Source organism: Myxine glutinosa, chromosome 5 (genome assembly GCF_964187855.1).
Source record: "Myxine glutinosa chromosome 5, kmMyxGlut1.1, whole genome shotgun sequence".
NCBI classification, from domain to species: domain Eukaryota; kingdom Metazoa; phylum Chordata; class Myxini; order Myxiniformes; family Myxinidae; genus Myxine; species Myxine glutinosa.
This window is the reverse complement of record NC_136265.1, coordinates 57643337-57656539: the sequence shown is the minus strand read 5'-3', so window position 1 is coordinate 57656539 and position 13203 is coordinate 57643337. Positions and strand designations below refer to the sequence as shown.

At 44.7% G+C, this 13203-nt stretch overlaps 1 protein-coding gene across 1 annotated transcript in view; it reads left to right on the top strand.

The window, feature by feature from the left end:
• Positions 1–12061, top strand: part of LOC137411776 (uncharacterized) — a 32648-nt gene extending 20587 nt beyond the window's left edge. The window contains exons 3-4 of the mRNA XM_078777302.1: positions 8862–8924; positions 10034–12061. Coding sequence (XP_078633428.1) covers positions 8862–8924; positions 10034–11682 — 1712 coding nt within the window. The 3' untranslated portion in view covers positions 11683–12061. The remainder of the gene's footprint in view (positions 1–8861; positions 8925–10033) is intronic.
• Positions 12062–13203: the final 1142 nt, after the last annotated feature.

Genomic DNA, 13203 nt, shown 5'->3' with positions numbered 1-13203 from the left:
GGTGTGCCCTACATCTGGCAAATAAAATTCATTTACTTCTTCATGCAGGTGTATGAATCAAATTGGCACCTCTTTGTATGAACTGGTGTCTATTTACTTCTGTCATGTCTCTGTTTATACAAGTGCACATTCGCATAAATAAATTTAAAACAATTAACAGACATTTGAACACAAATAATCATAAAAATTCCGGAAGCGGTCAAAGTTGGTGGTAAGGCTTCTTCCTCTTCCTGAACGTCATCATACTTTACTCAGAAACGTGATCAACTTTGATTGATCAACATTCAGCAGCACATATTCAACGAAAAGGTAAAATGATGATTTGACATTTGTGATGGATTCTGATTTGGATGTAAATGCTTTTCCATTATATTTGCCCTCATTTCAAATATGTTCATGTGTCTTTTCGCTTTGCATCGCGGGGTACTCCTGCAAGTACCACATATGAAGGGGCCTTTTCTGTGCTGCTGGCATTTTTCCCAAGAATGTCCCTTCTTTTCTATAGTTTGCCACATGGCACATACCAGATAAAGGGGCCTTTTTATGCCCCTGGCATTTTTCACAAGATATATTTTAAATACGAACAAAATGCATTTGTTCATTGTACAAGACTTTATTCAAGACAAAACAAAAGACTTGAAGAAGGAAGGGGAAAAAAAGATTCAACCCAGATGGGATTTTAACTGACAATCCGAGCTTGGGAGTCTGATGCTTTATCCATTAGGCCATTGAGCAAGCATGTTCGAATTTTTTTTTAAATATATTGTTATGTCGGAGGGTAAAGGAATATCTAGGGCCAGGTAGATCTGTGTAGGTAACATGCTTCGACTGTCGCGATAGGGAATCTACCCTGTAATAAGTTCTATGTGTAGTCCGGTTTGTCGGGATAAGCTGTATTGATGTCCCTGCTACGATGGAGCAGGGCGTGCTAAATAGTACAGGGATTATGGAAAAGATTCCTTTGTTAATCGTCCCCTCTGTTGTCAAACCTGTGTCCCTTATGGCAACGCACTCATTTAATCACTTAGATAGGTCCTCAGTGCACTCATTAAATAATTCCCCTCCCTTACCACAACGACTTTGGAAAACGGGCAGGAAGCCAGGCTGGGGCACCGCCAATGGGGCCGCAACCAGCCACACCACCAGCTGGCCTCGCAATCAGCCTCGTGGCAGGATAGCCACGCCCAGGGAGCGGGTAATTGGTTGGAGCGGGAGGCACTCGACAAATGGGAGAAAGCCAGCAAGTGTGAACGTTCTGGAGGTCGAGTGACGAGGCTCTGGTTGGAGAAAGAAAGACCTGACGTCACAGGGCGAACAGTAAAACTGCCGGCTCGCCGGGATTGCGCTCTCATCTCTGCTGGCCTGGGCTGATTCGTGTCCTTCCTTCCTCCCGTGCTTTTGGTGCTGGTGCTGCTTTTGGTCTCGGTGCTTTTGGTGCTGGGAGCGAACGGACCTCGTGGGCAGTCGACGAGGAGCCTGGAGTGGGGTGTTGGCTCGGGCCTGGTGGAGCGCGTGGGCGAAGCGGACGGGGGATTTCCTCGCGCCAGAACTTGGAGCCATGTTGAATGGTGGACAAGACTGCAGACAGTTAAGACGCACCACATTTCACACGTACATGACGGACAGTTATTTTTGCAATTCATTCCCCTGTCTCGTATTTGGAAGACAGTGTGCAGGATCCCGATTTAGGACATTTTATTACCGGCGCGTATTTCCCTCTCCCGTGATTCCTTGTAAATAAACTCTTGCACAATTTTCCCTTTCCATTCAACATCTTGTGTTCGTTGAGTTAATTCCCCTGCAGGATCGGAGCTGCGGTTGGATCGCTATCGGTAAGTGCTTCCGCCTCTTCCTCTTCACTTCTGCCTCCCGCGGTTTGTAGCCGAATCCGTATTTGGTCGTCGCCTCAATTAAAGCCGTTTGGTCATTCGCGAGCCCTGGTATTAACCGGCGGGTATTCGCAAGACAACTGGTAGTCATGAGTGGGATAGAACCATGTTATAAATTTGGTGTCAAGAGTGCGGAGAATTTGGAAAGAAAATTTTCGTAGTCTGAGTCGATAAATTTGCATCATCGATCGGTGCGCGGGACGCGAACAGGGCGTCAGTTAAAATTTAAATTTTATACCTGGTAAAAGCCGCGTGGGAAAGCGACCTCTTCTTAACGGATGGAGGAGGTGGGCAATATGGAAGAAAGGATGAAAGATGTGGGAAGCATTTGGGGTGAGTCAGATGTAGATGGGGGGGGGGGGGGGGGTTGAGCATAGTGATGGAACTTCCCCCGCCGTAGGGATGGCCCCCATAGGCCTTAATGCAATTTATGGCGCGATTGGAAAATAAAATTGATGGAATGAAATGTGAATTGAAGGGAGAGATGGGAGAAATGAACAATAAAATGGAGGCTCAGAGTGAGTAAATGGAGGGAATGAAAAATGAATTGAAGGGATTCCACCTGGTCCCAATAAACCTCCAGGCCAGCATGTGGGAAACATCCTCCATTTACCTCTTGGCACTCCCCATCTTCCTGTAGGCATTCCCCATTCACCTCTAAATTAGCAGTCTCCCGTTTTAATTTGCTTGCCATTCTCGGTGCAATTCCCAATTTGAGTTCCCCCCATTTCCAATTCAAATTCTGCCACCCTTGGCTCCTCCTGGGCCCCATTGGCACCGTTCATCCGTCCTTCCTCCAATTCCTTCGTCCATCCTTCAATTTTGTGTTCCATTCCCTTCATGTCCCCCTTCAATTCAATTTTCATTCCCTCCATTTGCTCACTCTGAGCCTCCATTTTATTGTTCATTTCTCCCATCTCTCCCTTCAATTCGCATTTCATTCCATCAATTTTATTTTCCAATCGCGCCATAAATTGCATTAAGGCCTGGTTGTCTATGGGGGCCGTCACTACAGCGGGGGAAGTTACATCACTATGCTCAACCCACCCATCTACAGTCACGTGAAAAAGTAAGTACGCCCCATGTAAAGTTTTAACTTTTTCAACATATTTCAACATACAGCTATTTGATCTTCATTTCAACAATATTGATAGATAAAGGTGATATAATATAACAAATATCATGAAACATTTACATTTTGTAGTCGATTGCATCATTTAAATAAACATAAATACAAATTTTGCATGTGGAAAAAGTAAGTACACCCTTGGCTCTAATCGGTGGTATTGCCCCCTTTGGCAGAAACAACCTCAAGTAGGCGTTTCTTATAACTGTCGACCAGTCTCTGACATCGACTGGGAGAATTTTTTGCCCACTCCTCCATGCAGAATTCTTTCAGGTGTTCGATGTTTGAGGAGTTTCTTGCATGCATAGCTCGTTTCAAATCCCCCCACAACATCTCGATGGGATTTAGACCCGGGCTTTGACTTGGCCATTCCAGAACCCTCCATTTCTTTCTTTTCAGCCATTCCTTGGTGGATTTACTGGTATGTTTAGGGTCATCGTCATGTTGCAAGGTCCACCTTCGGTTGAGCTTCAACTTTCCGACAGATGGCCTCACATTATCCTCAAGCACCCTCTGGTACAATGAGGAATTCATAGTGGATTCTTTGATGGTGAGCTGCCCAGGCCCTGATTCAGCAAAGCTGCCGCAAACCATAATATTTCCCCCACCATGCTTTACAGTTGGTATCAGGTTCTTGTGGTCAAATGCTGTCTTTAGTTTTCGCCAAACATGTCTTCTGGTACTGTGGCCAAATAGCTCCACCTTTGACTCATCTGTCCAGAGCACATTGCTCCAGACGTGCTGGTCTTTGCCTCGGTGTTCATTGGCAAACTTTAGTCTTCCCCTGATGTTCTTTCTGGACAGCAAAGGTTTCCTCCTGGAACACCTCCCATGTAGATCAAATTTGTGCAGCCTCTTTCTCATGGTAGACACGTGCACTTTGACATCAACAGTGGCAAGAGCTACCTGTCGGTCCCGTGATGACATTCTGGGGTTATTAGACTTCTTTCAGCATCTTGCGGTCTGCTCTCGGGCTGAACTTGCTGGGGCGGCCTGGCCTGAACAAGTTGGCCGTTGTTTGGAATCTTCTCCACTTGTAGATGATCTTCCGGACAGTCAAATGATTGATTTCAAATTGTTTGGAGATCTTTTTAAATCCCTTCCCAGACTCATAGGCATCTATTGCCTTCTTTCTGAAGGCCTCAGAGAGCTCTTTTTATCTAGGCATGGTGATGCTGCACACTTCAACAACAAAGAGCAAACCAAACTGAATGTCTGAGGTTTAAATAAGACAGGTTCCTCCAAGATCCTCTCTAACGATGTTCTAATCATTTGCACCTGAGCTGGTGCACCTGATTCAAATTTTAGGTATTTGAAGTAGTGATAAATGTAGGTGTGTACTTACTTTTTCCACATGCAAAATTTGCATTTATGTTTGTTTAAATTATACAATGGACTACAAAATGTAAATGTTTCATGATATTTGTTATATAAAATCACCTTTGCCGGTCAATATTGTTGAAATGAACATCAAATAGCTGTATGTTGAAATATGTTGAAAAAGTCAAAACTTTACATGGGGTGTACTTACTTTTTCACGTGACTGCACACCCGACTCACCCCAAATGCTTCCCGCATCTTCCATCCTTTCTTCCATATTTCCCACCTCCTCCATCCGTTAAGAAGAGGTTGCTTTCCCACGCGGTTTTTACCAGGAATAAAATTTAAATTTTAACTGACGCCCTGTTTGCGTCCCGCACACCGATCGACGATGCAAATTTATCGCCTCCGACTACGAAAATTTTGTTTCCAAATTCTCCACACTCTTGACACCAAATTTATAACAGGGTTCTATCCCACTCCTGACTACCAATTGTCGTGCGAATACCCTCCGCTTAATACCAGGGCTCGCGAATGACCAACCGGCTTTAATTGAGGCGAGGACCAAATATGGATTCGGCCATAAACCGCGGGAGGAAGGAGTGAAGAGGAAGAGGCGGAAGCGCTTACCTATAGCGATCCAACCACAGCTCCGATCCAGCAGGGGAATTAACTCAACGATCACAATATGTTGAATGGAAAGGGAAAATAATGCAAGGATTTATTTACAAGGAATCTTGGGACAGGGAAATACGCGCCAGTAATAAAATGTCCTAAATCGGGATCCCGCACACCGACTTCCAAATACAAGACAGGGGAATGAATTGCAAAAATAACTCTCCGCTGTGGACGTGTGAAATGTGGTGCGTCTTAACTGTGTGCAGTCTTGTTCACCATCCAACGCGGCTCCAAGCTCCGGCGCGAGGAAACCCTCCGTCCGCTTCGCCCATGCGCTCTGCCAGGCCTGAGCCAACGCCCCACTCCAGGCTCCTCGTCAACCGCCCATGAGGTGAGTTTGCTCCCAGCACCAAAAGCACCAAGAAGGACCGAGCACCGCTCCAAGCACCAACGCAGGGCTAGCGATCTCCACACGAGGTGGATCTCCAACACGAGACACAAAGAGACAGGAACGGCAAGAGCATGGGAGGAAGGAAGGACACGAATCAGACCAGGCCAGCAGAGAAGGGAGCGCAATCCCGGCGAGCTGGCAGTTTTACTGCTCGCCCTGTGACGTCCGGCCTTTCTTTATCCAACCGGAGCCTCGTCTCTCGACCTCTAGAACGTTCGCACCTGCTGGCTTTCTCCCATTTGTCGAGTGCCTCCCGCTCCAACCAATCCCCCGCTCCCTGGGTGTGGCTATCCTGCCACGAGGCTGGTTGCTAGGCCCGCTGGTGGTGTGGCTGGTTGCGGCCCCATTGGCGGTGCCCCGGCCTGGCCGCCTGCCCATTTTCCAAAGTCTTTGTGGTAAGGGAGGGGAATTATTTAATGAGTGCACTGAGGACCTATCTAAGTGTTCAAATGAGTGCGTTGCCATGAGGGACACAGGTTTGACGACAGAGGGGACGACGAACAAAGGAATCTTATCCATAATCCCTGTACCATTTGGCACGCCCTGCTCCCTCGTAGCGGGGACATCAATACAGCTCATCCCGACAAACTGGACTACACATAGAACTTATTACAGGGTAGATTCCCTGTCGCGACAGTCGAAGCATGTTACCTATACAGATCTACCTGGCCCTAGATATTCCTTTACCCTCCGACATAACAATATTAAAGGGGTATAAAGTGTGTATACACTGTATATTTCGTTACATTTATTTTTCTATATATCTTTATTATATTCTCCGGAGGTGATTCTGTCTGTTGAACATCTGTCCGGGGGTGTGGCTTCCTTCTTTGAGAGAGTAGCTCCACCCATTCTGGAAGAGGCTTCAAAAACAAATATCCACCATTTTATTTACTCACATAGCTTTGAAGCCTGTTTTGTTCGGCCCATGGTGTCTTGCTCTCTCTCACAGTTTTGTTTCAACTCTAATTCGATATCTCATTTCATTTTTCACAGTCGCTAACATGGTTTTGGACTCTGTTGAAAAAAACCGGAATAAAATCCGATTAAAGTTTCCGTTTATAGAACGAAATGCATTTTCAAAGGCCTTTTACATAAAGGCCATTGACACTCTCTCACACCTTTATCTCCACTATAACTCACCATCTGATTTCATTTTTATCGATGGTTTTAGATTCGGTGTCAGCAATAATTGATAACATTCACGCACACCTGGGGAATTGCCGAGATATATGAAAAAAAAATCACGGCACGGGCTGTCATACACCGTTTAAAATAACCGACGGGAAAATGGCGAGATATTTTCAAAATTTGTGGCGGACTTTTCCATTTGATGACAGTCGTCACGATGAAATATTTAATTTATACGTCGTCACAATAATGTGGGGAAAGGGGTGAAGCTTCGTTCACGTATCATCACAGACAGCAAATTGCCGAGATATATTAAATAATTGCGGCTTTTCACGGCACGATATATCTTACACCGCCCAAGTACAAAGACAGGAAATTGCCGAGATTTATGAAGAAATCGCGTCGGACGTTTCCATCGTCACGATGAAATGTTTAACTTATACGTAGTCAACAATGTTGGGAGAGGGGTGAAGCTTCGTTCACGTATCGCCACAGACGGCAAATTGCCGAGATTGTGTGTGTGTGTGTGTGTGTGTGTGTGTGTACATGTGTGTGTGTGTATATATGCATGTGTATATATGTGTGTGTATGTGCATATGTGTATATGTGTGGATGTGTATATGTGTGTGTGTGTATGTGTGACCCACTCCCATGTGTGTGTGTGTGTGACCCACTACCCCATGTGTGTGTGTGACCCACTACCCCATGTGTGTGTGTGACCCACTCCCGCGTGTGTGTGTGTATGTGTGTGTGTGTGTGTGTGTGTGTGTGTGTGTGTGTGTGTGTGTGTGTGTGTGTGCGCGCGTGTCGAAGAGAGAGACAGAAATGTGAGTAACAGAAATGAAAAAAAGAGGTGTGTGTGTGTGTTTGTGTGACACACTCCCCCCCCCCCCCCTCCCCGTGTGTGTGACCCACTCCCCTGTGGGTGATCCACTCCCTGGTGCAGTGTGCATGATGGGGGTGGGGAGGGAGAGGATTTGAGCTCTTGAAGTCACATTTTACATGAGATGTAATCACACATTTCAAACTGTATTTCCCATTTGCACGCACATGCATTCACATGTTATCAGAAGTAAATACATTGTGGAGATTACATCATTTGTTTCTGATAAATTGCCAGTAATCATTTTGTAAAACGGAATGTGCAGCATCAAACTCAAGATGTCCAAATATCACACACATCCATGCCCGTGGGATTCCCACGGGTGACCCCACTAGTCATATTATAACAGAGCAAACGTATATGGTTATGTATGGACCAAAAGGTCTTCTTCTTCAAAATAAATTATTAACACCCTCTTAACCCTCTTAATTACGTTTAGACTACTGAGACCCCTCAGACATTTGATGACCCTTTAATTCCCCCAAGACCCTTAATACCACCAAGACCCCTGAAGACCCAAAATACCCTGAAAGACCCATAATGCCCTCAAAGACCCCAAATACCCAGAAGACCCAAAACACCCCAAAGACCAAAAATACCCTTGAAAGCCCTGGGGATCAAAAAGACCCTGAAGACCCAAATGGCCCCGAATACACAAAAGACCCCAAAGACCCAAAATACCCAAAATACGCCGAAGACGCAAAACACCCCGAAGACCCAAAACACCCCGAAGACCCAAAACATCCCAAAGACCCAAAACACCATGAAGACCACAAAGACCCTTGAAGACCCTGAAGACCCCGAAGACTCAAAACACCCCAAAGCCCCAAAACACCATGAAGACCCAAAAGACACTGAAATGGTCAAAGATTCCCATCCCTCTGAAACGACACGTGGTGAGGCACGCGGAGCGCGCCGAGTCACGCTTGTATATAAAAATATTTAATGAAGCAAAAACTATAACACTCAGGTGGAATTTGTTTCGAACACCATTAACGAGACCTATTGGCCAATGTATATTCCAAGTTCGAGCTAGTTTTAATGTGGAGCGCTTGAGATATGAGTGCCAACATATTTTGGGTGGACGGACGGGTGGACGGATGAACAGACACCAACGTGATTTCGACGGTTTTCAAAATAACACTCAAGAATGCGGAAACAAGCCGTTGATGAAATTTGGAACCCATTACCTGGATGTATAAAACAATTTCTAGTGTTTAAAGTTCCCAAGAGCATAATGAGCTCCATCATTGGGAAATGCAAGAATATAAGATTGGAGAACCCCAACCTCGCCCTCTCCCAGAGAGCGGACCTGTTTCTCCGGTTTTGATCGGATTAAAAAAGTCTGATGTGTATGTTTGCAAGTTTGTAGCAGCTGCTCCATAAGCCTTAGAAACTTGAAAAATATAAAGTTCAGTTTTAATGTGATGTTTTTCTTTTCAGAATTGATTGTGAAAGTGAAGGTGGAATCTGAGTTTGAGGATGACTCACGATCTCAAGAGAAAGGTCTGAACCACAACAACATTCTGCTTGTTCCAGTTACAGAAAGTCATGTGTGTGTGTGTGTGTGTGTGTGTGTCTCTGCATTGCACAGGAGGTTGTGAGAGATGCTGTTGCACTTGTCTTTTAAGGCCACATGGTGACTTTTGGCCATGTTAAAATGACCCAGCTCATTAATAACGGATTCCTCTCTGCATATTGAAGCATCACTATATTTGTTTGAGATGTTCAGGGTAAACGTGTGTTTCAGAGGAGGAATTAATCTGTAAAACTATTCGGGTCAAATACATCATCATTCACAATGCATGTTCCTCTTGAACCAAACCAAATAAGGAGAGAGGCTAGATGCTAGAGCTTCGACACTGCCACGCATTCGTAAATCCCCACAATTCCCACCTCAAGCAAAGTTAAAATATAGCAAAAAGCAAGGTGTTGACACCTGGAAAAGTATTGCCTCTCTACTCACAGTACCTCTCTGAATGGATAAACCAGCCAACTTGCGTATTTATTTCGTAAATTAACATTTTAAAGAGTCTCACCATCCCGAATGACATGCCCACGAGAGATGGCAAACAGGAGCATGTACACTGGGCATTCGCCAACAGGCCTCGCCATGCCTTGATTCTTCTTCATATTGCCAATGAACACTTTTCAGAGAAAAGCAGAGTATTGTTTCTCCGAGACGGCTGGTACCCCTTTGTCCTTCGTCTCTTTTCCAGATATTACCGATAGAAAAGTTATGAAAGTCATTCTGTGTTGGGGGACACGGAGAACAATGGATGGATTCAACAGAATGTTCATCAAAGTATGTTAACCACCATAGGAAGCATGGAGAAACTGATGCCACAACCATTAACACATGGTGGGAGCAAGCCTTTGATTGCGACACACTGTCCAGAATGATCGGAGCAACCTCTGAAAAGATCGTTTGTGTGTGATCAGTAAATGTCTGATTCATTTGGGGGAGATGCGCAATTCCTCTATTTTTGAATCTTTCCTGTTCAATCTTATTGAGCATATTTGGGGCCAATCTTCAATCTAATTTGAGTGAAATATATGTCAATTTTGTAAAGTTGGTGCGAATTAATGATGATTTTTGTGACTTGTCTTTGCAGGGAAACAAACGAAACTGGTTTCTTGTTCAAACTGTTCCCAGTGGTTTGACACGGAAGTTTTCAATCGGGCCCCGACTCGGAGTGTTTGTCAAGAAACTGACGAACCTGGCAGCATGTCTTTCACACGCAGATGTAAGCGTTGTACAGAGCCCCTCAAGAATATCCGAGGAAGTGAGAGACAACACAAGTGTTCCTTGTGTGACAAATCATTTATAACATTGTCATCTTTAAAACGACATCAAGCAATCCACACGGGCAAGAAGCCGCACAAGTGTTCGTTTTGCAGCAAGGCATTTTCTAATTCGTCACATTTGCGTCAACATGAAAAACGACACACAGGAGAGAAGCCGTACAAGTGTTCGTTTTGCAGCAAGGCATTTGCTGATTCGTCATATGTCCGTCAACATGAAAAGATTCACACAGGAGAAAAGCCCCATCAGTGTTCTTTATGCAGCAAGGCTTTTACTACTTCATCACTTTTGCGTCGACATCAAACGATTCACACAGGAGAAAAGCCCCATCAGTGTTCTTTATGCAGCAAGGCTTTTACTACTTCATCACTTTTGCGTCGACATCAAACGATTCACACAGGAGAAAAGCCCCATCAGTGTTCTTTATGCAGCAAGGCTTTTACGACTTCATCACTTTTGCGTCGACATCAAACGATTCACACAGGAGAAAAGCCCCATCAGTGTTCTTTATGCAGCAAGGCTTTGGCTACTTCATCATACTTGCGTCTACATCAAATGATTCACACAGGAGAACAGCCCTATCAGTGTTCTTTATGCAGCAAGGCTTTTATTACTCCATCACAGTTGCGTCAACATCAAACGATTCACACAGGAGAAAAGCCCCATCAGTGTTCTTTATGCAGCAAGGCTTTTACGACGTCATCATACTTGCGTCTACATCAAACGATTCACACAGGAGAAAAGCCCCATCAGTGTTCTTTATGCAGCAAGGCTTTTGCTACTTCATCATACTTGCGTCTACATCAAATGATTCACACAGGAGAAAAGCCCCATCAGTGTTCTTTATGCAGCAAGGCTTTTACGACGTCATCATACTTGCGTCTACATCAAACGATTCACACAGGAGAAAAGCCCCATCAGTGTTCTTTATGCAGCAAGGCTTTTACGACTTCATCATACTTGCGTCAACATCAAACGATTCACACAGGAGAAAAGCCCCATCAGTGTTCTTTATGCAGCAAGGCTTTTACGACGTCATCATACTTGCGTCTACATCAAACGATTCACACAGGAGAAAAGCCCCATCAGTGTTCTTTATGCACCAAGGCTTTTATTACTCCATCACTTTTGCGTCGACATCAAACGATTCACACAGGAGAAAAGCCCTATCAGTGTTCCTTATGCAGCAAGGCTTTTGCTACTTCATCATACTTGCATCTACATCAAACGATTCACACAGGAGAAAAGCCCTATCAGTGTTCTTTATGCAGCAAGGCTTTTATTACTCCATCACATTTGCGTCAACATCAAACGGTTCACACAGGAGAAAAGCCCCATCAGTGTTCTTTATGCAGCAAGGCTTTTATGAGTCCAGCACGTTTGCGTCACCATCAAACGATTCACACAGGAGAAAAGCCACATCAGTGTTCTTTATGCAGCAAGGCTTTTACGACTTAATCATACTTGCTTCAACATCAGAAACAGTCACACAGGAGACCAATAGTAAGAACAGCAAATGATAACGAGGAGAAAGATTAGGCAAACAGCAGAGGAAGAAGAGGAAGGTGACAAAAAATTAAAAATGAGCCGCAACAACTGGAATAAGATCAAAATAGAGGGATGAGGTGAAAGACCATGACTCCCTGGAATAGAAAAACAACAAACGGAGAAAGTTTTTTTTTTCACTTTTTTTTCTTTTCTTATTTTGGATACGGGATCGAGGCTCGTGAAAGAGCTAACATTAATCACACAAAAAAATCAAAGAGACACGTAAAACATATAATAAGGGCAGTGGTAGACATGATGGGGAGAGAGGGGTAAGCACACAAATACAACATTTGAGAGCAGGGATATCGGGAGATCTGTGGGAGGTTGAGGACTTGGGGGGAGGAGGCGTGTAAAAGGGGGGGGTGGGGAGAAGCATAAAACACTTGGACACTGCAAGGACTTCCAGGAAAGAAGTTGGTATTTCAAAAAAGTGGATCTCGGGTGAATTTGCAGGGGTAGAAAAGATCAAGGTTTTGGATGGGGGAAGATAAGAGATGGTGGTGAACAGCTGTTTTAAAGACCTGGAGGGAGGGGAGGGATTGAAGAGAGTGAGGGAGTTTGTTCCAGAGGCGGGAAAAAAGAGGAATGAAGGAGTGAAGGTGAGCAGAGACTCTTGATTTTGGCAGTTTAACCAGAAGAGGGTTGCTGGCAGATCTTGTGCGACCTGTGGGAATATTTGGGGGACAGAGCACAGAGAGAGTTGGGGGAGCAAAGCCGGGGAGGAGTCGGTAGAAGACAGAAAGACCACCAACCTAACCTGCCTGTGGTGAGTGAGTGAAAGGCCCTCGGAGTTAGCTTCATCGCGGGAGATTCCAAAGATTCTGAAAGCTTCTGTCTTCTGAAAGACAGCCCTTCAGAACCATTTAGAATTAAACAGTGTGTTAGAAAGTTTTGTCTACTTTATTTTTAACGGACGGATGGAAGGAAGGACATCGGCTGATATTGAAATGGCTTCACAGCTTAAAACGAACACTGAAATATATGTGATATGAATGAAAAATATGTGAAAGATATGTATTTGTAAATGACGATCCGAAAGATTTGTGACATTAAACGACCCAAAACCAATTATATTCCTCTTTTCTTCTTTTCCTCACCCTTCTCTTCCCATTATAAGGGATGAGGTCCAACCAAGCTGCCTCGACCACAATACTCCACCTCTTCCTCCTGCCCTCAACCATCTTTCTCCACTCTCCAACCACCCCACCTCATTGATATCCCTGCTGACACAATCCTCCCATCTCAAACAGCCAATTTCTTAATTCCTCCGACTTTACTCCCTTAACATACCCGCTCTCTTTGCCATTCTCTCTTCCTCCGTACACATCAAGTGTCCAGCGCACTTCAGCCGGCTTTTCATCAATCTCTCCGTCAAGCTCAATTGCACACCAATCTCCTTCCTCAGTTCATCCATCCACCTTCTGTCCACCC